The sequence below is a fragment of the Aulonocara stuartgranti genome, assembly GCF_965226115.1.
Source record: "Aulonocara stuartgranti genome assembly, chromosome: 15".
NCBI lineage: Eukaryota > Metazoa > Chordata > Actinopteri > Cichliformes > Cichlidae > Aulonocara > Aulonocara stuartgranti.
The window spans coordinates 14995637-15020402 of NC_138951.1; the positions used below are offsets into that span (position 1 = coordinate 14995637).

The window sequence follows — 24766 nt, forward strand, 5'->3', positions numbered from 1 at the left end:
TGTTTTGTAAACGTGCCTGATGGCCTTGATGGACATGGTTATTGCTTCCTGTTCTTAGCTGCAGCCGGTTTGATAGTCTACTGCTGTCACCCATCTGCTTCAAGGTTCAATTGTGCATTCGGAGATGCTCTTCTGCATACCTTGGCTCTGACAAGTAGCTAGTGGTTTAGACCAGCGCTCCCCAACCCCAGGGCCACAGACTAGTAACAGGTATCAGGCGGCGAGAGTTGAGGCTCGGGTGTGAAATTGATGGTTTTCAGGGTTTTTATTGTTAACTTGTCCTGACAAATACCCAAATATAACCATATAAAAAAATAAAACTAACACTGAAAACAAAACCTAAAAATTCTCAAACATTAAAAGCTAAACTCAAACCACCAAACCTGGAATCTGAACTGAAATGGAAACTCAGAACTACAGAAAAGATAAAAAGAAAACCTTCTCTTTGATATAAAAGCCAGACAAAATATGTGACTTGTTCACATGTGTTTTATTTTATTAACAATTCATGAGCACAAAATTGTGCTTATGAATTTGCAAATGAACTGCAAAGAATCAATACAGTATTTGTTGGAATCACACTAACTGCTCTTATCAATACTGATAGAAAAACAAAAAAAAAAACAAAACCAGAAACTCGGCAGTACTTAGCAGCATTACTGTTTGTAACGACAACCAGCTACAGTGGTTTGTTATCACAGCGTAAAATCATAAAATGAGACACAAAATCAAATACTGACAATGGAAGTAACTCCAAACTGTGCAGATTACACCAGATCTCTCTCCTGCACTTCTGAGTGGAAGACGGTGCCCTGCAAAAAGCACTGATGCTTCTCTTCTGTTTGGTACCTAAAGAGTTTCTGATCTGCTGCTTCATTAGGGAGTCAATTAAAAACCAACACATAAAGACTCCCACACACAAACTGTAACAGTAAAACACTTGATCCTTTGGTCTAGAAAATATGTATGTACAGTTATAAATAACTATTAAGCATAGAATAGAAATGGTTCTATTTTGTTGATAAATGACTTTGCATAAAACTGAGATCAACAGAGAAACAAAAATCACCAACAGACACACGCACACCGACAACAAAATCAAAGATTAAAATTGAGTCCATCCCTGTAACGATCACCTCCTCTACAATCGAGGAAAATGTGCAAGTCAAATTCCAGTGACAGTTTACCAACCGTCCCTGGTTCGTTTTTCACTCTCCAATCTTCTGTTTACGTCCTTCGACTCATGGTGCTGGGACACAGTGACCTCTAACACAGCCAGGACGTGGGCACCCACTGCGGCTCAGTGTCCAGTTTATCTATCATCCTGCGCAGCTCGTGGAAAGCCTGGTCTGGATCCACGTTCAAGATGGTTGCATCAAAGTAGTGGCTGAAATTTTGCTCCATCTCGCGGGCCTTTTCAATGACCTCCTTCAGCATGTCCGGCTGTGCACAGGACATGGACATCAGTTCAAGAAACTGCAGTAGTGACTCTTATTATCACGTGTCTTCATTCTCAAGAGCAGTCTTCATGAACAGAGGCAATGTTTATTTACTGATTTTTATATCTAAATTGGGATCCAATACATTTAAACAACGGTGTACACACATAAAAAACGTGCCTGGGACTTTTCCCCACATATTAACTGCGATCTATAAGAATGTGTCATGTGTACTTCACACCATGTGTACACACATTTTTTTTTAAGAGTAAGTCTGTTATGAAGTTCAAGTCAAAAATAGTGTGATAAAATTTAAAATAATTAAAAAAGGCATTTTTTTTTATTATGGAATCACCTTTTGTTCTTCATAAAATAATAAAACTGATTTGCCTTTCTCTTCGGGTGATGCTATAAATTCTTTTCTCTCTATAAGTTAACGCATAAATGAAAAGGATGAGATCTTGTTTTTGTTTTTTGATCCATTTTTTATTTTTATTTTTATATCATCATCTTGGCCAGCACTACTTCAAAGACCGGTGCTGTGCTGACAGACTTTTGAAAAGCCGATGATGTGATGATGTCATTTTATTTAGTAAAGTGAGTAAAATTTATTTATTAATTAAGCGCTTTTCACAGACAAACAGTCGCAAAGTGTTTGTGTGGGCTTGGTTGTTTCTGAGACCATTAAACCAAACACCTTTCCTTCTCTCTACTTCTTCAGTCACAGTTTTGTCTAAGAGTTTATGGTCTAAAGAGTCTTTTTTCACAAGCAAAATTACCCAGATTAATTCATGACTAAAGCTGGGATTGGGAATTGAGCTAACAGTGTATGCAATTTATAAACAGGACTATGTACTGCTCTCCATGACTGATGAAACAATGCCCCTTTCTGCCTTTGTGTTTACACACAATTTCACTTTTGTTTGGTTTGTGTGCATCTTGCCTCTAGTTTTACTATCTCATGGCGATTCTGTGAGTTAGAGACCAGTTTTTATGCAATATATGTGAGTAAATAATGGTCATTCCCTGCTCTGCCTGAACTATGTTTTCTTTTCTGAGCTGGTCAGCGTTTACCTTTGGTGTTTTCCCCTCTGTGGCCAGCAGGGTGCGTAGTCGCTCCTGAGAAGGAGGAGCTATGAAGATCACATATGGCTTAAGGTTGGAGGATCTCAGGACTTGCAGTGACTGACAGAAGAAAAAAATCAAGGCACAAAGAAACAAAATGAATGGAAAGAGCAACACAAGGGGAAAAAAACAGATTAAATATGGTGTCTTCAAATGTGTTATTTCAGCTTTGATCAGGCTTAGACAGGATTAAGACTTATGTTGAGGAAATGAAAGGGGGTCATTATGTTCTGGCAGGGCCACAGTGGTTAAGATCACAGATGAGGAAGGATCTAACGGGCTTTGTAATTAACATGTTAGTGTCTGGACAGTAACGAGGTCTCTTACCCTTGTGTGTAGGCAGAGCAGACAGATGCGTCCAGAGTTGATGACGTGTCGGACGGAGTCTGTGCTGGTGCCATACAAGTTCTTCTCGTACTCCCCCGATTCAATGAACTTTCCCGTTGCCAAGTCGGCTTCAAATGCAGAACGGGTTACAAAATGGTACTCGCGCCCATTCCGCTCATGTATCCTCGGGCTCCTGGTTGTATCTGAGCCGTTAAGAAGGACAGATATAACTGTTTTACATTTTCTGAGCTTTAAGTTGTCTATATATATATATATATATATATATATATATATATATATATATATATATACACACACACACACACACACACACACACATAAATGTATGTATACATATGTATATATATATATATATATATATATATGTTTTTTTTATTACTATTTTTTTTTTTTAATTTATCTGTGTGACAAACAGTTGTGCATTATGTGATAAGTTAAATGGTTTCACTTCTTTACTGAACACCAGAAACACGTTCCGCTCATCATCTGAGGTCTGTGTTTAACATTTCACGTCGCCTCGCTCTGGGCTCTGTTGCTTTGACCAAGCGGAGACTTACGTGGAACAGCGACAGCAAACTTCTCAGGTTCGATGGAAAGAAGCCTCCGGCGCAGCTCATCGTGACCGCTGTTTGTTGGGCCGATCAGAGCTATGGGGCGTTTGCGGTTGGCAGGCTGGTGATAGAGCGACATCTCCTCATAGGTCAGGATGTCATCGTAGTCTGAGGAGACAGCGTGGGAGGGGTTATTGAAACATCCCTGACCTACATACCAAATTACTTTGAGCTCTTGGGCTGACCTGTGACCTCTCTGTGGAGGATAGAAAGATGCATGGGATTAAGAGTTCAATAAATTTACTGTGTTTGAGTAAAGTTTTTTTTCCATAGTGCTTCATATCTGACCCTCATGGCACACAGTCTGCCACTTTTAGCCGTGGATCAGGTTCATTAGAACAGTATGTGTGCTACTTAGTGAATATTTGTGTTTCTATGTGTGAGCCAATCACAGCACAGGTTCCTCCAAGCCATTTAGGCACCTGCTGGTCACCTGTTCGTGCGCCCTCTGATCCTGTCTGTGAGGGTAGGACTAATCTGACCGGAGACACACCAAGTCTGATCAAGCTGAAGTGAGAAAGACGAGACGTGTCAGCTCTGGTGTGGAAGTGGTCTTTCACGTGTGACAAAGACAGAGCGACACTGGGTTAAGACTGTAACCAGAGCCCACTTTTAAATGGGATTATTGCTCAAACCACTGAAGAGCGACACAAGAGAAGAAAGCCTTACCTGTACTTTTGCTGGACTGTGACGTGCTCTTCTTCCTCTGTTTCTTACTCTTCTTTGGGTACCAATTCTTCCCTGTTATTACAAAGAAATTTGCTTTAAAAGGCAAATTATCACAAGACTGTTAAAACACGCTGAGCACGTTAACTTCGTCTTACCTTGCTGCTCTCGACTTCTGTCTGTTAGAGTTTTCTTTAATGTCTCTCTCTGTTGCTGGAAGCTCTTACCTAAAAAAAAAGAGAACGTACAGACAGTTATTAGTAATTTATATAAATTATATTATACTGGAACATTATTTGTGCCTAGACTGGACGATTACTACGTGGCCAGAAACCACCAATATTACAAATCCTAAGCTTTTGCAAGCCTACTATTGTTTTTCTTTCTCTACCTAAAGAGGGGGAGACAAAAAGATGGCCCGCTTTCGTCCCACCACAACAAGGCCTAGGTCAGAAAGTAATCACAAATAATTCTCAGGTGTTTGCTTTAATCTGCTTGACGTGCCAGATGGATGCTGATTCCTGCCAGGGTAGTAGTGCCAGATTAGCTATTAGTCACTTTCAAGTACTCTTCTGAGACTGGGTTTCCAGTTACTAGAAGGGGTCGAGCACATTACTGGCTTATCATTATTTTATAAGAAGCTCTCCTATGTAGCCCATGCATTAATTATTAAAGATTTTATTTCATGTATCATCTCTCAGAAATATGCCATTTTGGAAAGTTGTTACCACGATGTGAATTAATTATGTGTGTACGCTACAGGCAGTGTCACAGTTATTCTTTCTGGCAATTTTAAGTGTGTAACCCCACAAATAGTATTCGCTTTGCATATATCCATATACGGGCTCCAGTTTTTTGTGTTGCTTTTCCATTATAGATGATACTCAGTACATCTAGTAATGATTAATAATCAACAAATCTACCCAAGTTATATAATTTCATATCTTAATGTACACATTTCCACGTAGCATTTTGTTTGTGCTTACTGACCGACGGTTTAACCTGACCACAAAAATAAATACAATTCAATTAAGTTTTATTTATATAGCGCCAAAGTACAACAACAACAAAGCTTCGGTGTGCTTTATACTGTAAGACAAAGACCCTACAGTATTCTGGAGAAAACCCCAACAATTAAACGTTCTCTATGAGTAAGCACTTTGCGATGGTGGAAAGGAAAAACCCCCCTCTTAACAGGAAGAAACCCCCAACAGGACCAGGCTCAGGGAGGGGCAGCCATCTGCCACGGATGGTTGGGGTGTGAGGGGAAAGAGAAAAGAATAAATAAAAAGAGCTACTCATACCAAAACAGGAGCTTAACATTAAATAACATTTTACTGCTCCTCCTCTTACACATTTGAGCCTTGTACATTGCAAAAGGTATTAAAAAACAGCATGTATATTTTAAAATATAATACGATGTGGGGGTTTTTAATATAGTTATATGTCTTTTATTACTCCATGCTGTGTGTATGACATCACAACTATATGTATTTGTAAATATTATGCAGCATTATGTCCTTGCTGTTATTATTTGTCCTTGTTAAGCAATAAACTTCATAATGAAATTCAGCTCCGGTCTGACTTCTACCTGGAATGAGTCCAGCCAGGGGCTGGTTTTCCTCATCTCCATCCCTGTAGGCTTGCCACCAGTTGGAGTCATCCTGGCTGATGACATGGAGTATATCTCCCTTCTGGAAGGACAGGCCCAGCTCTCGACACGGCACGAAGGGGTCATCAGACGGGTCGTAGTCAAAGTACGCTCGTACGTGCATCTGAGGGCAGGGTTTTACATTGTGAAGGACTCTTGCACGCATGCAGACAGGCCATCTCACGCACATACGGCCACATACTGTAAGATACTTACCACAGTCTGTCTGTGCAGGGCAGGTTTAATCTGAGAGCTGGGGATGAGGAGGAAGGTCAGAGTGCCATGCATTTGTTGCTGTGGAAAACATGAATTGCAAAAAAATTGAACACAACAGGAATATGAAGAGACATTATTCATTTACTTGTAATTTAGGAGATGGATTTTATATTCTGAGAGCACACTTAGTTCAAACAACTATTATTTGCATATCTTTTTTAAATGACAGCTTGAAATTCAATTTGCCTAAACAACATTTTTTTTAGCAGTAACATTATTTTATCTATTAATAAGAATTATATGTTAAAACTCTTTTAGAAATATTCATTTATTATTTCAATTTAGAAATAATCATTTTTTAAAGTTATATTCTCTGTGAGTGAAACCTACTGCAACCAGCATCTCAAGTAAGATACCTGTTTTATATATATATCCCGATGCCCTTTGTGACATTAAAGTTACAAACAAAGTGTCCAGGCAGCAGCAATCTGAATGTTCATTACAACATGAAAAAGTATTTGTCCCCTTCTTGATTTCTTAGGGTTTGTTTTGCATATTTGTCACACTTACATGTTTCAGATCATCAAACAAATTTAACCCCTTAAAACCTGAATCATGAGAGACCTGTCAGAAATCTTTAATTTTTTGATAATGGAGTGTTTGTTGAATCTTTAGACAAAATATATAAAAATATATCAAATCTGCATATGTGAGTTTTAATTTGAAGAACATTTGCTACATAAATAATATTTTCGCAATTTAGTAATTAAAAGTGTGTCATGCAATTTCTATCATCTTTTGGGGTAAAAAAAAGTCACACTGATGATGTAGAAGTCTCAAAAACTCACAAAAACACATGTATCAAATATGATCCGCTTGGCTTTAAAGGGTTAATAGTAGTCAAAGATAACCTGAAGAAATACAAACTGCAGTTTTTATTTTTGATTATTTAATTTATTAAGGGAAATAAAATCTGCCCACTTATTAACTGGTTGCGGCACCCTTGGCAGCAAGAACTGTAATCAATAACTGGCAATAAGTCACATTGCTGTGGAGGAATTTCTGCCTTTTCTTCTTTGCAGAATTATTTTAATTCAGCCACACTTAGTAATCCTTACTTGGATTAACTTTTGATCTTAAAATCTGTTTGATGAGCTGACGTTTAAGATTAATTTAACATTTATGGGGGACAAATATTTAAAAAAAGAAATCAGAAATGGGACAAATAGTTTTTCATGTCACCGTATTGAAATACTTTGTGCCATTATTAAAACAAAACAAACTGCTATGAAAAATAAAAGAGCACTTGAAATTACCAGCAAGTCGTGGACTTCATTGACGTGTTTCCCACGGATAGAAATCCCGTTGATCTCCAGGATCTCATCTCCTTCACTGAGGAGGCCACTCCGCTCTGCTGCTCCGCCCTTTACAACACGGCTCACCACCACACTGTCCATGTCATTACGTACTGTTGCACCCTGATGACCACGCACAGACACACACTTACAAAGTTTGTACAGATGGCATAACAAGAAAAAGACCTTACATTGAGCAAAGACACAAGTCTGAAGACACAAGGAGAGGAACGGGTGTGAATACAAAGAAATGCGACCACCACTTTCATTTCCAATTCATTCCCATTGGATATGGGACACTCAGGCTGACAGGGATTCATTCTCCTCCACAGTTTGAATGCAACAACCCTTCCAATTCCATCCTCATTTCACAGGAAACCAGAGTCAAAGGAGAAACATATGTGGGCGCTAGGGCAGGTAGTTAATGATGACTATGTACTGGTGCATGAAGACATGACTTAAGTAATTTCTGCTAACTATTCTCCCTCGGAGGCCAAAGGATGTTATAGTACAACTCTACATTTAATATTAAAAGGATTAGTATACCTTGCTTGCATTCCTAACATGATGCGCCACCTTTGGGAGTGGTATTGTAGGCTCAACTGAAAACTACCGTCTGGTATCTGTTCTCTTCTCTACTGATGAAGTAGGGTCAGGTTGACAGAGAAGCTGATGTACGCTACTGAAAGTAAGCAGTTTACAATCCATGATGAAATCACAGATGCACATGTGCAACTGGTCAGAATGAGACTTTCAGACAGTGAACTCAAAGTAAGAAGCAGCGCAGAGACATACGACGAGATAATCTTGAAGGAACACTAGCAAAAATGAAATCAGGTGAGGCATTTTTATGACATAGCTAATTTTTATGGGTTGTGTTGCAATAAATTATGATTGACTATCCTTGTTACCATGTTTCTTATTCTTTCTTTGCAGATACAACCAAAAAAATTGATGACATCTCACCAGTGGAGTGTCTCTGGCCTTCTCCAGCCGCACTAATTTAACCGTCTCTCCGAGGTACTGGGTCACACTTTCCTCTGCCATTTCCTGCACTGCCACGCTGTCATGGGCCTGCATCAGTGCCTGCAATGCAAACACACACATATATTGTAGAGAAAGAGTATGATCATGCAGAAATATACAAACATGTAATGAACAAAAATAAAGTGTGAAAGGAATAAATGAGGACTTGAGGAGAAACAAAGGATGCTGCGTTCTATAGCAGTTGACATGGGAAATAAAATGATCATAAATCTTATACGGTTTTAATCAAATTCTTCACGGCTGTGATTTTTTAATGTAAAATGATGAAAGACGAAGTGATACCAAACAAGTTTCCAGACCCCTTTGACATGCACCTGCAAGCAGAAGCATCCTGCCACCCAATCTTTTTTAACAAGACCAGTCTGCAAACCCACCTCTAAGCCAGAAATAATACAGATATTGCTCCTTCACTTCATTTAATGTGACAAGCGCTCGGTACCCCACGATTAATAACCGTCGGTCCAAATTAGTTTCTCTATCCTGCAGCAGAGGGGACCTGAGAGAGCAGAGGCCGGGCTAAGCTTTGGCATACACGCAATCCGTCTTACTCTCCCCTGCATTTAGGAGTCAAAATGCACGGCCATCAATCATCAAACACCTTTGGCTGGACTGCTCCCGAGGAAACGGTGTCCCAGAAAACAATGAGAGGGAGACAAGGGGACTTGAGGGGGCCCTGCTCGTCTCTCACATGTCTCTATTAGTTTTTCACATGAAGCCGTTTACCTGTACTACAGGGTGACTCATGTGAGCCTCTGCTCCCTGCAGAGAAACAAACATAATCTGTTCCAATTTCTGTGCCACAAGGCAGACTCACATCTCATCACTCTGCCCCTGCCGGCTACACGGTTCCAACTCAGTGGAGGGGTTAACCGACATCGGGGGTGGGAGATTGCGATGCTTCACATGGTCATCTGGGTCAAACATCAGACCCCGTGGCGCTCCCCTGTCAAGACCCTCAACCATAAAAATCATAGCAGAGTAACGCACCTGGGGTCTTTTCTCACCTTAGTGCCTCGCTAATAGACGATGACAGCCTGATAATGTGACTTCATTTTTTCCTACAGAGGAGTCACTTTAGTCTAAACTGACAAAGGCAGAGTGTCACGCAACATCAAATAAATGCATTTTCTGTTGTTCTTTTCACGTTGACACACCAATTTTTTTTAAAACAAAAACTCCCAATGTAATGCTGCAGGGGTTACCCAAAATGAAGCGTGTAATGTTTTTTTATTTTGTTTTTCTTTTAAAACAGAGCTGTGGGAGTGGCCTTTGTCTACTGCAATGCTAATGTTTCTGTAAAGATGCAAAAAGCAGCACATGAGAGAGGAGCATCTTAATTGTCCAGTTGGTCAGCTAGGCCAGCAGCAGCCTTTGGCAGTGTACTGTCAGGTCATTACTACACGGGTTACGGACAAGTCGGACCTCGTTATGTTGAACTGTAGCCATGTCACAAACAGTGGACAAAAAAGCTCTTTAAGCAGTCCGACAAGAAGGTTGCTCAAAATTACATATGCGTAATTTAAGGACAGATATAACATTTCACCAATTTACAAATTACATATACCTAAAGTCATATTGCCACATTTAAGTTTAAATTTTAAGTGTCCCTCCATAACAAGTAGGCATGGGCCAGAATGGTCCTTTTTTTTTTTTTTAAACAAATTCAATTTGTCTGACATCATTAGTGCTAATTTCAGTGAGACAACTCCAGTTTAAAATGATTTATTACAGCGGCAAAACATAGTTAGAGGCTGGCATCTAATTTCTGAGCTCATCCCTCCCTGCAAATATGATTGATGAGTAAATACCCCGCTGGAGACTACATATGGATACTGGGTTGGTGAATGGCTCAAAACAGGTGGGAGTGGAGATGGGCAGGACTGACATGTCAAAGAAAGTGATGGTATATTCTGCAACTTGAACAGACCGGAGGAGGGAGTGTTTGGACACATGAGCATAAAGTGCTAAAGCTTGAGCTCAGTGTTTGTACTCCTTGCAGGAAAGCTCACCAAAACACTACTGCTTCAACAACACTACACATCTATATTAAAACTTATGGTTGTGCTCAGTAAAAATGTGTAAAAAATAAACTAGCATAACAAACCTAATTTTTCACAACCTTTATTAAAAAAATAATTTCATTAAAAAAATTAATTTAAAGGAGGTGGATGAACAACACACCAAATGGCTAATTTAAACTGCTTGAGGAACAAGTTGATTTTGAAAAAAAGCCTGACACACACACAACCTGAATAACACCTAAAAATAAGAGTTTTAGAATTAATATGTCATAGAGGATTTAAGGTCTTTAATAACCATCCGCCCTGGCCAAGTGTCCTTGATCAAAACAGTAAATTCCATCCATTTCATAACCCTGTGGCTGTAATGATGGAGAGCCTGACCTCTATATCTTTCATTCAAGAGAAAGGGCCCTATTTCACCTTCTAATAAAGTGCACATGACAGCAACAGAGATGTAAAACTGTCCAACTGTCTCTGAGCTGGTAGGCAGCCAAGTCTTATGGTTTATTGGCATATTCTATACTTCCACTAGGACCTCTGACATCCTAGTGGAAGGTGCAAGAAAAACAATTAGCCTTTTGGAAAGAGTCCAGTAAAACATTAATTATATTTCCAGTTGTGCAATTATCAGAATATTAACTAAATAAATGAGTTGGCCCAAAAGGTTCTGCAAGCTTTCTCGGCCTCAATGGTGCTGCCTTATAATAAAATTGCAGGTAAGGAGAGGTCATGGCTGGGAGGCTGATCTCTGACCTGGAGATGAGGATTGGTGAGCAGAGCTCTGAGCTCTAAACCCTCCTTATGTTGGCTGGACTGGAGAATCTTCTGTACCTGAAGAGAAACAGAGACACACCACAGTAAAATAATTCTGTCAAGAGCTATAAACAGTGCATCAAGTCAGAACAAACTGTCAACGGCTAATTAAAAACGTTTAACACAATAGGGACAATCAACCTCTTAATCTTTTATAACATGACTTTTAAGTCATCTAATAAGTCACAAGAATCCAAGTAAAATTAGAAAGTTAAATCCCCCTTTATCAAATTAACAGATATCAAATGTAGACCTCAAGGATAATTATGTATCCTATTTACTAACTTTACAAGGTTAGTTCTTCTTTCACACTTTAACATCTGAAAGCAAACACTTGATAGTTCCATGGTCTTCTCCTTACTGTACAGCTAAGGGGTCTAACTTTTTATGCATAGGAGTAGAACGCTATGATGAATAATATATAAGTAAAATGTGCATGAAAGGTTTCAACTAATGACTTTATCACCATTGTCATGGACATTATTTTCTGAATCTGCCCTGTTGTATCATATTTTACAAATGTAGCTCTTTCATCTTGTGACCCTCACTTGTTTTGCTGTCTGGGTACCAAAACGTACATACTGTAAATATCTATATGAAGTTTAGATGCTAAACTGTTCCCATCCTAAACCCACGTACACCATAAAAACCATGCTAGTGGCACATTCTGGTAACAAGCCTGTGGCATGGAAGAAACGTTTTCCAAGAAAACTGCAAGACAAATAACATTTTTGAAGTGATCTATGTATAACACAAGAATTTCCAAACATTTGGGGGGGAAAAAGTATATCTTTCAAAGTGCACACAAACATAGGTCCCTCACACAGAGTTAATTTGGAACCGCTCATGTAACTCACAGCAGGAGTTCGAATTCCGTGCAGAAAACTGCTCTACATACAGTCTTGTTAAATGCAAGTTTCATCCTGTGTTTATAATGTGCGAACTTTGTGTTTCACCAAATTTAACAAGCACTGGGGACTGGAAAATCCCCGATCTGAACGGCAGCATGTCAAAATTCTGGTCGATTTCCAGCCTGTCAAAAAATGTTCCGGTTTTCTTTCTTTCCTCTCTTTCTCTCTGTGCCATTTTAATCCTTTGGCTCTTGTGTTGTAATTTCATGAAACAATGCAGTGGCTGTGGCTTTGGACTCTTCATGAATAATCGCTAATTATTTTGGCCTTCTGTTTCTTCCCCTTCTTCTCTTGTTTGGAGCTTAGTTCATCCGTTACACTAATCAAAGCTCTCACTAACAAGGTGACGCACTTTCCCTCCCCCCCCCTTAGTGGTGCGGCGCCGCGGCCCACGCTGCTGTAAGCTGCTGGAGTTTCTTTTTCTGGCTGCCCAGATCCTGGCTTCCTTCCCGCAGTGCGCTGCACTGCTCAGCCAGCATCAAGGGCTGCCGAGAGATTAGTTTACCCAGTGGTCAAAGTGAGTGTCACACAGAACAGCCACTTAGTTTAGACATGCTGCAGCTCAAACTTTAATGCACTGATAAGCGCTTCGGGAGCTGGCCCGGCGGATGGGTGCGCACACTGATTTACTGTACACAAGAAAGGGAAGGGAAGACAATGTGCTGTGTGCGTGAGGCAAAACAGATCATCACACCCAGCCTCTTTATCTTCAAACCACTCCTGTCATGACTGGAATAGCAATTCTGTTGCAGTGCTGCTTGCTGGCCTTTGAATGAACTCTACACAGCTCACAGTCTGTTTTGTTGACACAAGTTGTACTATTACACATCTAGCCATCAGCTAAACATCACACTGAACGATGTCCTGAAAAGTCTCCATTACATTCTTTCATGTTACACCTATCACAAGTTGACACTAATCCTAATGAAGTGCCTATTGTGGGTGTAACTTGCCACAGATATACAGAGCTTCTATGTGTTTCATGGCAAACCACATCAGAATTTCAGTCTTTCTACAAGGTCTGTTCTGTGTGACAGGCTCTATTTTGAACACTGTGTGCAGAGGCTCAGTTCTGCTGGGACACAAATCAATTACTGCTGCTTTGCTTCAGCAGAGACCAGCTGGTGTTTTGTCAACAAGGAATTCAGGTGTGGCAGATTACCACCTACTCAAACCTAAAGATTGAATTGGTTTGTTGCTCTCTGTCACCTTCTGTACTGCAGCTCTGCAGGCACTGTAAACTGTTATTTAAATAGAAAACAGCAACTACCCGATGAAAGGTATCAAAAATAAAAAAAATTAGTTAAAAAACACTCATTATTTTTTATATTTACAAATAACCTGAAATACACCTTCCTCCTTTATTTCCCTGTCATATCATCCACTTTTCAACCTAATTGTCATATTAACGTTCTTGAATCTCTTTTGTTGGCAGCTCACTCAATTTTTATGCGCAACCTGGATCTCACATATCCCTCATTTTTGTTTTGACTCACCTTGTTAACCGCAAGACAATTTACATTTCATAATTATTCAGACTGGCATGGCTGTCTTTTGGGCAGCTTTGTTGAATTAATCATCACCTCGAGCAAAGATTTTTCACGCTTCACTGAGTTTGCTCAGTTGCTTTACTCACATATGCGCTTTGAAAGCAAATATAAACTGAAAGGGTCCAAGGAATTAGGAATTGCAGCCCGAGTGCCTTTTTGCCTTTATGCATAAAATGCAACCTCTGCAGAGGCCACCCTTGGACTAATGAGGTACAAAACTGGTTTTGTGACGTGGTTCAAATAATTAAAGTGAGGGCTTCATTATTCTCAACGCAAGACTGTGAACAGCTTCATCTGCAAATATAGTATTGTATATTTGTATACATAGTATTGCCAATGTTTCAGCCGTAACAAACAACTAGAAAATGATCATCCCACATACCTCCAGGCAGAGGTCTTGAGCTTGTGATGTAAGGGGGGAGGTGGGACTGACTCTACTCATCTGCTGAGACACAGCGCTGTATATTGAATAGGCAGTCCTGAAGTCTTCCTTAGTGAGGAGCTGCGTTATAAGCTCCACATCCTGCTGGCTCTGAGCATCAGTCAAGCAGTGCTGCACCCACTTCAGAGTCTGCAGCAACTCCTCCAGCTCTGAGAAAGAATCACAGACAGTGAGTAGGGGAACAATAGTACAGAGGCAATGCCGAGGAAAAGTCAGGACTTTAGCTTTTAGTCCTTTAAGTTTAAAATTTTCCTCATTGTTTGTCTTCTAGGTTTACTTTTCTGGCAGCATAGCTTCTTACTGCAATTAAATTCTAAGTCTTATACCTGTATATCAAAGTTTTCCACTAGCACATTCTGTATTTGGCCCAGGGTAATCTCTAGCTATATCACACATAGATCTACAACCTTAGTACTGCAGCACACAAGCTGTCTGTTGCTCTTAAAACATGTTATTTCTAAGTCATGTACAAAATATTTTCATTTTCAGAGGCATAATTACTTTAATTTTAGTGGAACTAGAGCTGATTTTGCTCCACTGCTTTCAAAGGTAATAGCCACCTCTGCTGCAAAGCCACCACGCATACTGTACATAGTATGCTTCTGCTAAATGAATAGTTGTTTACTTTCAGTGCAATGAAAATATAAAAAGAAGGTAGAAAATTTTAAGATTAGCAGTGCAATCTTCAGGAGTCATGGCATAAGAAAACATTTGGGAGCAAAAATCAAAACAATAATTAGACATCTTGCTGTGGAGGTCCAGAAATTTGCTCCCAGGCCACTAGTTATCTATGAGTCTTTATTTTTAGTCAACCTTTGTTTCAGTTCAGTAGTTGCTACAGTGTTTACACTGGAGATTTAATATGGAAGATAGTAAGAATACATTTTGTGGCATCCTTTTTTTTTCACTTCACATTTTCTTGGACAACGTTCATGAAGTAGTTTACAGTCTAGAGTAATGTTTATTATTATTTACTACTGACTGAAATTAGATTTTTATAACTGAACGTGCTAAAAAGTAGCTTGACACCAATATCATCTGAAGTATTTATATAGTAAAGAAATAATAGAAACTTTTAACTAATCCTACAGAATATTGTGTGTATTTTATTATACCACAGCAAAGCTCTGTCAAACCAAAGTCTTAGACGGGTCAAGGTACACAGGGACTGTCTGTGAAAAAAAAAAAGATAAGACCCTGAAGACCCGGTAAAAGTTACTTCCCAGGAAAATCACACTGTTTCTGTCCAGCTGTGATAAAAAAAATTTTTATTATCATTATTATTATTACTACTGTTGTTGTTGTTGTTATAAATACATTAGAGTATGGGCTGAAAAAAATGACTTTAACAATTTGTATTTTACCCACTAAAATAAGGCTCATACTACATAAATCATGATCACTGAGTGCATCCTAGCTATATACTGATGACCTTAAATGATCTTAAACTGTATAGAAAATATAACAAAGACACTTTTTTCAACATAAACAAACAAAAAACATGTTGATCCATAGTGGTGTGCTCTTAACAAAACGTATGACGCCTTTTGTATGGCCTGCTTTAACAACGTGCTAACCTTATTTACAATCAATATTGTATGGATGTAAATAATGGTGCTAAAGATACAGAGGGCTGTTAAAAAAGAAAAAGAAAGTTTATCCACTCTTCTTCTAACAACATTTTTTTTCCTGGAATGCTGAATTTTTTATTTTTTTATTAATTTTATTGCTATTTCTGGTTTCTGTTATTTTATTACCGGTACTATATTTATATTTGTATTGTACAGCACTTTGGTCTACCAGGTGTATTTTTAAAGTGCTATATAAATAAATGATGATGATGATAATGATGATGAATTTTGTGCTGGGTTCAGCTAATCACGCACCCTATGGTAGCTGGGATAGGTACCCTGCAACCCTGAAATGGATAAGTGGAAGAGAATGGATGGATAGGTTCAACTAATCAGTGGAAACTGGACATCAGTGCCACCAAACCAACCATCTTTAGTAACATCTTTCAATTTACCCTTTCACTGTTTAGTCACTAGTTTGACTCTTTCTGTTTTACCAAATTTTTTCTTAAGTATGCATACATCCCATTCTTTCAGGCATGTCTTCCTCACTGCAATCTCTCACTTCACACCTGTTAACTCACCGACTACAGAATCCAGGGAACATGTGTCTTTGGTGGCCTTTTCCTTTCCCTCAAAGGTGGGATTGTCAATGCCCACTTTAGGGTTCTGCGACAGCTTCTTGAGCCTTAGGGAAGAGTTGAGGTCAATTTCATGCTTCAACCTGCTGTCCTCTTCCCTCCTTTTTCTCAGCTCCTCTTGGTAATGCTGGATCCTCTCCATGTGGGCACTGCACTGTGGAGATTTGACAAGGCTGCTTTCATCCCCTGGACAGTCCACGGCCCTCTCCCTGTGGCTCTTGATCAGGCCTGAGGCCTCTTGCACATAACCGTTCATATGGGATGTGATCATCCCTGCTGCAGCAGTGTACCGCTCAAAGCACTCCAGTGTTTCCTGAGATCTGCTGGAGTGTTAGGAGGGACTGATGCTGAGACTGCTCAACTCAGGGGCCATACTGAAGCAGTGGAAGATGTAGTCCTTTTCCCTTTTTCTGTAATTTGTCATCCTGAAATTCAAACAGAAAGTTTCAAAGGTTTAAAACACTTCCTCTAAGTGTTTACATGCTTAATTCTAAAATATCTTTGAGGTCTTTGCTGCCAGCACATTTACTTTTTCTATAATTTTACAGATTGTAAATTAAAAAGAGTGTCACTTAATTTATAAATAAATGATTTGTTTCTTGTTGTTGTTGTTATATGCTCTCAGCATTTATTTGTTCACACTTGAAATAAAATACACCCATAGAAACATTTGCAAGCCTTATTAATGTAGTCTATGATCATGTAATATAAACTATGATTTAAACACACTATTTAATATTAATTTATCATTTAGACCTATTTTCAAACTAAATATGCAAAGATTTCCTACTTAGTTTCTCAAATTGTTTTCCCTTCACCTTAACTTTGCAGTAAAGCGAATATGTTATAGGACTGTTTTCTGCTACTACTAAGTAGCAGTTTCAGAAGTTGCCGTCTGAACCTGAATAACTGTGTTACTAAAAAACTTGCTCAGGCATGTAAACCTCATACTGAATCTGTGATGTTTCAGCAGCCTAGACTTGTCATGTTGAAGTTCTTTAACGTCTCAAATGACTCACATTGCAAAATTTCAGTCATGCTGAAACTTTGTGTTGCCTGTTGATCAGTGCCAGCACCGGCTCCCACGTCCTCTCATCAGTCTCACCACTAATCTAACTCCTAACAGGAAAGGCTTTTTAACCTTAGTCAATTAAAATCCCTTGAGTGCAGCTCCATCCAGCCATTTTCTTGTTTACACTTATCCCTAATTGCTCACCTGAAAAACTTAATCAACTCTATTGTATGTATGGGTGCCCATTATTCGATTACATACATGTATATAGTAACTGCTACTTTATTTACTTTTAAGGACGTAACATGCACTCATTTGATTCTGGTAGTACAGCAGACATGAAGCTTTGGTCAATTCATGAGAAAACCCCCCAAAAAACTTTCAATAAGTGAGTAGTGAAAGTGTTTTATAACAGGACATGTAGAAAGCCAAAACCATGTCTTCATTTCTTACATAATGTGTTTGTGTAAATACCATATTGTGGAATAGCTAATACAGCCAGCTATGGCTTAAATACATTTCAGGATTAAAAGCTTGATTTTGAAAGCTTTCACCTGACCTTATTGCAAAGGCTTTGCAGTTAAGACAACCTTTACATGCAACAATAAAATAAATATAAACAAAAACTGTTGCTGAATGCCACCTCTCTTTTGTAGTAAGTCATATACTCACGTCACCCATCACTACATGGCAATCCCCCCTCCCCCCCCCTTTTACCTACTTCTCAAAGCTAATTACGGCTGGCAGTCTTGTCTCTCAAAACCCTCCCTCATGGAAGCATTTAGCTGTGTTTAGAGTGGCGATGTACTGCTGACAAACAGCAAAGACTGCCAGCGTACCATCTGTTCCCAAGGGCTTAATTAAGCATGGGATCTCATCCTAGCTTGGTGGCCACAGCAGAAGTGGGAATATGCTGGGAGGGGACAGGATACCTGTGTGGAAGACTGAGCATGAATGTGCACACACGCACACAGACCCACTCACCCACCCACCTAAACATAAGCAAGTAAGACAATACAAACAAAAAAAAAACTGGTTCCAGTTAGATATTTGCTCAAGGGATTAAATATTTCTGGGAAAATAAATACTGATGCCAAATTAGACAGCGATAAATGGCTCAAATCAGCTCACCTACCTACTAAAAGATTTAGGTGACAGTGGAACACCAAACATATAAAACCCTTACAAAATAACATCATGAAGGAGGACATCCCATGACCACACACAAATAAATAGGAAACGTTATCGTGAATCACCCTGAATTCCTAGTTTTTCAGACTATGGCTCCATTAAACTTATCACCCCGAAATTAGCTTTGAGCAAGTCCTGGAATATTTGTCATGTATGTCATTTACTTACTGAGAGCAGTTTAAAAGTCCTGAAAAATGTTTGTCAAGTGAACATGGTGCACATAATAATTTTGCAACAAAAGTGTTAAAGCCTGCTCCGAGGATAAGGTATTACAACTCACTGTAAAATGCGGATAGCACCCTACACTGGCATGCTTTTTCTCGGCCAGTTTCTCTTTATATGGCCTTACAAATGATTTCATAATAACTAGTAAACATGGGAAATGGGCTTGTACCATTCCAGCATAACAGTAGATACTGTGAAATGTCTAATAAAGGCAAATAAAGACACAAAAATGCTTCTTAGTTAATTGGTAACTTTAAAATTTGCACAGTGAATCTTAAAGCACTTGTAATTTACTTTCTATTCCCAATGAGACACCAACTGTCTTGTTAGTAACAAAGGTAGAAATAAAATAAAATAAATGAGTTTCAGTTCATAGTATCCATAATTCACTGAAAATATGAATATGATAAATATGACATGATAGCTGGAACAGGCAAATTGTAAGGAGTTAGTGTCTAAATATTACTTATTGGGTTGAAACATTAATTTGTAGCTTCGTACAACTTTTAAAAAGTAGCAGCACATTTCTACAAAGCAGTACCACATCCGCTTAGAATAAGCAGCGGTCCTAATTTAAAAGTGTAAAATTGGATTTTTAATCAGCTAACGTAACAATAGCAAGGAACTTAGCTTAGTAGCATGGTACCGCTAACTGCGTAGCTTAACGGTAACTGTCCCGCAACAAACTCGGTGTACTTACCGCTTTAAAAAGAGCGAAGTGGATGAGATTTTCGTATTATTTTACTGTCCGTCGCTCAGAAAACGTGTGATTTGTTCACACAAGTACGAGCAGGATAAGGAAGACGTGTCTCCCGGTCTTCACAGAACCATGTTCAGCCGCTGCTGTGAGTTTTGTCCGGGCACAGTCGGGAACACTTGTGGCCATTGCTGTGGAACTGCGCTTGTTGTTTTGAGTCGTCTCCGTGGCAACACTTGCGCCCCACAGCGCCCCCTCCCTGTCAGGCACGCGATGACCCCCAATCTGCCGAACTGCACCATGTACTTGAAGCCGATTAGATCAGTGACGCAGTGAGTAAGAGTGAAAATTTCCCCCATAAAATCCCTGTTAAAAGTCGTGGAATCAACAGTAAGGTTAATTTTGTTTTCTTTGCTGAAATGCTGTGTTTATACATACAACTTGTGTGCAAATGTGCAGACTGCATGACAGAAAAGCAAGGTTCTAAATTACTGTTTCATTTTGTTCTTACATTAAAGATAAGATCAATATCTTTTAATCACATGATAGATCACAAAATGTCAACAGTTAGGGAAAGAAATGCATTTATTTTTAATAATTCACACTATAAATGAAAAAAAAGTGAAACCCTTTAGAATATAAACAGAAATAAAACTGGATAGTTTCAGAAAACACTCACTTTGAGAAAATATCCTTTAGAGCACTGTATTTTTAAATTCTTCCAAATTCGTATTGGAAACTCGCAAATAATGCTTCATTTCTTGCCCAATCCTATACAAGGTTTTAACCTCAGCAGGCTTGACCACGTCTAAATGCCTAAATGTGGTTTCTCCCATGTGATTGAGTAATACGATATTTGCATAAACAAGAAACTGAACAGATGTAGCTAAAAAAAAGTGACCAGCGGGTCTGAGTACATATGAAACATCATTCATATGATTCTTCGCAGACTAGCGTGTGAGCGTTACTTTAATGCCGCAGCCTGTAAAAGTCAAGTTAGTTCTAAGCGCTATATAATTTATTTTGTGACTACATTTCTTGAAAATGTGCTCTAAAAGTCCAAGCTAACTGTAAATTAACCTGTCTTTATTTTAGTGAAGTAAAAGTGGCATAATTACCTCCAAAGTATAAAGTAGTATAAAACGGAATTAATGACAGCACATCCACAGATCACAAAATATCACAGTGAATTTTAAGGAAGCGTGTATAAAATTATGACTGAAGATCACAGAGGAAGCTGCATCACACTTGGAGGACTGCCTTATTCTCCTCCTAATAATAATATTACTTTCTATAAGCTTTTTCAAAAGGTTCAAACAACAACTTAGTATCTTCAGAGAGGCTTTGACTGATCATAAATCCTTTCATTTGTTTTTTTAATCTAAATGGCCTAATTTAGTTGAATGTATTTACAAAAACTAGACACTTATGTATATCTTCTAATGAATAAACACAGTCATTGCACTTGAGGGTATGAAGAAAGCGCCATTATTCCTGCCGTCATCTTCACTCTTATCCTCTTACATTCAACACATTTTACACACATCCACACTGATGACTTTAACTAAGTTCTTGTCACAGTACTATTATTCATTGCAAGCTAATTGGATCTACTGTCATTTTACCTTGCTGAGAAGAAGAGAAACTGTCTAATCTCAAGCTGCCTAAGAAATATCTCCACTGAAGCCAGGAGCTGCCTTTTCTAGCCGTACTTTCTATTTGGTTAATCCTTTCTGACACTTTTGTGCTTAACCTCTTTTCCTTGTTAGGCTCCCTTCTGCCAGTTCCCAATTCTTAAATACTTAGCTTCCCTAGAAAGATAGACAGTTAAAACCTCCTAGGCTCTTCCAATGCAACTGATTTTTTCATGTTTATCTAAGGAGCAGTGAGTAAAAGAAGTACTAAAAAAGTAACCACAAAAATAAATAAAAAAAAATTAACAGTGTAAAAACCGTTAAACTGTGAAAAAATCTCAAACCATCTCTATTTTTTTCTATATATGCTAAGAAAATGGGAAACAGATGCAGTGATTTATTGAAACATGCGCAAACATACATGGAAATGCATTGAGGCAAAACCAAGTTGGTATAATTCTAATGAGCTTGAAAGTCAATATTTGGTATGATCACTTTTATTTCTCACCACAGCCTCTCTTAAGCCTGTTTTCCATTAGTATCCACTCAGATCAGCAAACTCTCTTAGAATTTCTTTAAGTAGTCTTCAGGAATAGCTTTTCGGGCTTCTTGAAGGACATTCAAACCTCTCTTTTGGAATTTCAGTGCCTTTTGTTCTTTTCTCTGTTGAGATGATCCCACACTGCTTCAATAATTTTGAGGTCTGGGCTTTGGGTAAACCAAGCCATGACTGACTATCCAGTTATGCATCAAACAAGACCTCAAGACAAGATGGATAGTGAACTGCAGATGGATACACTGAAGGTCTACATGCTTCTCTTAGGTTGTGTTAGATTTTTTTCCTCTTCTTTATGTCATTTTTTTGTAGATTCAAGTAAAGAAATGGAAATAAATAAATCTTTTCTTGTGACAGGCTGCTAGTAACGACGTGCCTAAAGATACAATTTAAAATTGGTTCCTTGATAAGTTTTCTGATATGTGTAGCCACAACACTGGTTCATCTCTCGAGTTAGGTGTGATATTGTTGAATGATTTACAGGTCAGAGTTAAGTAGCTTAAAGAAGGAAAAATCAGCCAGTGTCCGAAGAAAGACTTTGAAAGCCCCTCAGAAAGCCTGAAGAACTATTGCTCAAGACCACTACAAGAAGTCTGGCTCCTTGGAAGTAAAATCTTAAGAAATGAGCAATGACTCAAAACTTTTGCACAGCAATGTCCATTCAAAGTCATATAAATGAAACCACATTAGTTCAGTATTAAAAAACAGACCCTAGTTTTAACAACTTTACATGCTACTCCTAAGGAGGATGAGAAAAATAAAGGGATAGAAAAACTGTAAAATAGCGGAAAGCTGAAATTCTTTGGACCCTTTAAGTTAAAAGTCACAAACCAAAAAAATAAACAGAAATTGTGATTTTTCTTGAACATTTAGTCAAATCCATATTTAATAACTGTATTCACTGAGTCCCTCTTGTTATGATCAGTGATTGTTAAGGCTGGTAAACTCTTGATTCATTCATACACTCCTCTAACCTTCACGCTACTTTTAGCCCCAATGAAGAAATTCACTGCTTTTTCATTAGATATATTTTATTTAAAAAAAAAAGGAAACCCAACAAGAACTTGTTTTTTTTACATAATGATCAAGGATTTTATTTTCGTAGTCTCTTTCATCAGTTTCATTTCATTACAGAAAATGTTATAGTACAGCGTTGTTCAATGTCTCCTCATTGCTTAATAATTTCCTTAGGAGTGCTGGTCACATATATCTGTACAATATGATTCTTATTTTTTTCTGTACATTTTTTGTGAAGTTGGTTAAAAAGGCTGTCAGCACTTAAAGAAGCTGTTTCTTTTCTTTCATTTTTTTTTTCTTAAATAGTTGATCAAATAAAAGATTATTTTTCCCAGGTTCAGCTCGCTCATGGTGGGGTTTGGGACGGAGTTTACACCCGGTCACCATGAATATAAGGAAGCTTTAGGGTCCTGGGCCGACTGGGGTGTGCCCCCCCCCCTCCCCACCCTCCCCGACACCGCCTCTTCCTTGCCCAGGCATTTGGCACTGCGCACATAAACAAGACTCACAAGATAAACAACAAGCAAAGCTCTTTGTGAAGCCATTATGATGCATACTAATGAGAGAAAAACAGAAGTGTCACCTTGATGGGCACTCCAAAGAGGAAGTGGCCTTTATGTGCCCCCCCTCTTCCTCTTAGCTGAGCACCGTGGGGAATCTGGAGCCTTCCTCTGTGTTTTCTTTATTTTCATAAAACAGAGTATTTTTTTTTCCCACTAAAGATGAGAAAATAATAATTTTCTTTTTTTTTCTTTTTTTTGTCCTGGCAGGCACCTACAGCTGTCTATTAAAATGCTACTGCTATAGATAAGGTCTAGCATTGAACACACAAAGCAATTGCAATGAAAGGAACAAAGTTGCCTTAATATAATAATGATAATAATAAGAATAATGATAATAATAATAAGAATAATCATAATAATATATTACAGAATAAATCTCTTTTTATAATTAGATTTTTTTCATTAAAAGTTATATTTTCTTTGTTTGAAATACTATAATCTTTTTAAATTAGTTTTTTCATATGTATCTAGGTTGTGATCAAGATGTTGACTATACCTCAACGTTATCCAAATCAATAAAAACTAGCTGTGCCGTTGCATATTACAGAATAGTCAATGATATGTGGACATGCACCGTGAACCACCCATTCCCTCGCTATGTGACGCCGTTTCTCCGTCCCTCCGTTATGACATCATAGCCGGCCGATGACCATGACGTCGACCACCTCGCCCTTGTGCAGCTCCACGTATTGCTCTGTTTTCGGAGGTAGCATCAGGAGCCCGTTAGCACTGCGCATGCTCATCAGTCTGCTGTTCACCTGGTTCCCTGCATCAGAAAAGATGATGAGGGGAAACAATAATTGCTGTTAAAAAGAGCAGTTTTTATTTTTTCCACTGCCAAACTGGCTAGTATTCAAAAACTACAGAAACCATGTATTTGAAGTAGTTTCACCTGCAGTAAATCAAAGAAACCCCGAGGCGAGCCTAGTATGGAATCATGTCTACTTCTGCTCCGTGTTCCATATAGAGATTGTGAACACTGGTAAGTCTCTTTATTATTTCCACTCTGACGAATACTAAACGGCCAAAATGATCACACGTTTACATGACTGGGAATCGAAATGCTGATCTTCAAACTCGTCTAAGAAACTGCTGCCAGTCTTGTCAGTCCTGATAATTTAAGGTGTTCTTAAATGATTGCACTTATGTTTAAAAAAACAACACAATTTTTGTAAATCACTATAAAACTAACCACACCTATGAGTGTTATTTTATCATTGTGCTCAAATGTTATTTTCCCCCCACAGATGCTGGTTTTATACCTGTGCTCTGTGCCCACGGCAGAGGCTCCTGGTGATGCCATGTCAAAATGCAGCGGTGGTATTCAGGGCGAGGGTCCAGCTTCACATCACAAGACAACTAGAGCGAAGAAACACACAACATAAATTCTAATGCTGCATCACCCTTTTTTAATCACCACTGTGCTTGAAGTATGAAATTGAAGAGGATACACCCAATGTAGTG

General features: G+C 38.6%; 2 protein-coding genes across 15 annotated transcripts in view; both read right to left on the reverse strand.

Moving 5' to 3' along the window:
* Positions 1–471: 471 nt before the first annotated feature.
* Positions 472–19777, reverse strand: pals1b (protein associated with LIN7 1, MAGUK p55 family member b). The gene is made up of 14 exons (XM_082504438.1): positions 19536–19777; positions 16351–16832; positions 14136–14344; positions 11233–11310; positions 8378–8497; positions 7373–7534; positions 6057–6134; positions 5781–5964; positions 4348–4416; positions 4193–4264; positions 3470–3631; positions 2892–3094; positions 2514–2624; positions 472–1443 (listed from the first exon to the last, which is right to left on the reverse strand). The coding sequence occupies exons 2-14, from the start codon at positions 16676–16678 to the stop codon at positions 1267–1269; spliced, it is 1953 nt and encodes a 650-aa protein (XP_082360564.1). The 5' UTR covers positions 16679–16832; positions 19536–19777; the 3' UTR covers positions 472–1266.
* Positions 19778–22712: 2935 nt separating this feature from the next.
* The window catches only part of gphnb (gephyrin b), a 110874-nt gene continuing 108820 nt past the window's right edge, over positions 22713–24766 (reverse strand). For 5 of the 14 annotated variants that reach the window (XM_082506290.1, XM_082506292.1, XM_082506289.1 and 2 more), the window contains 2 exons: positions 24565–24661; positions 22714–24068 (listed from right to left, as the gene is read on the reverse strand). In XM_082506290.1, the coding sequence (XP_082362416.1) occupies positions 23935–24068; positions 24565–24661 (231 nt within the window). In that variant the 3' untranslated portion in view covers positions 22714–23934. Of the gene's footprint in view, positions 24069–24564; positions 24662–24766 lie in introns of those variants that run through there. The other 9 variants (XM_082506285.1, XM_082506284.1, XM_082506296.1 and 6 more) reach the window with 4 other exon arrangements.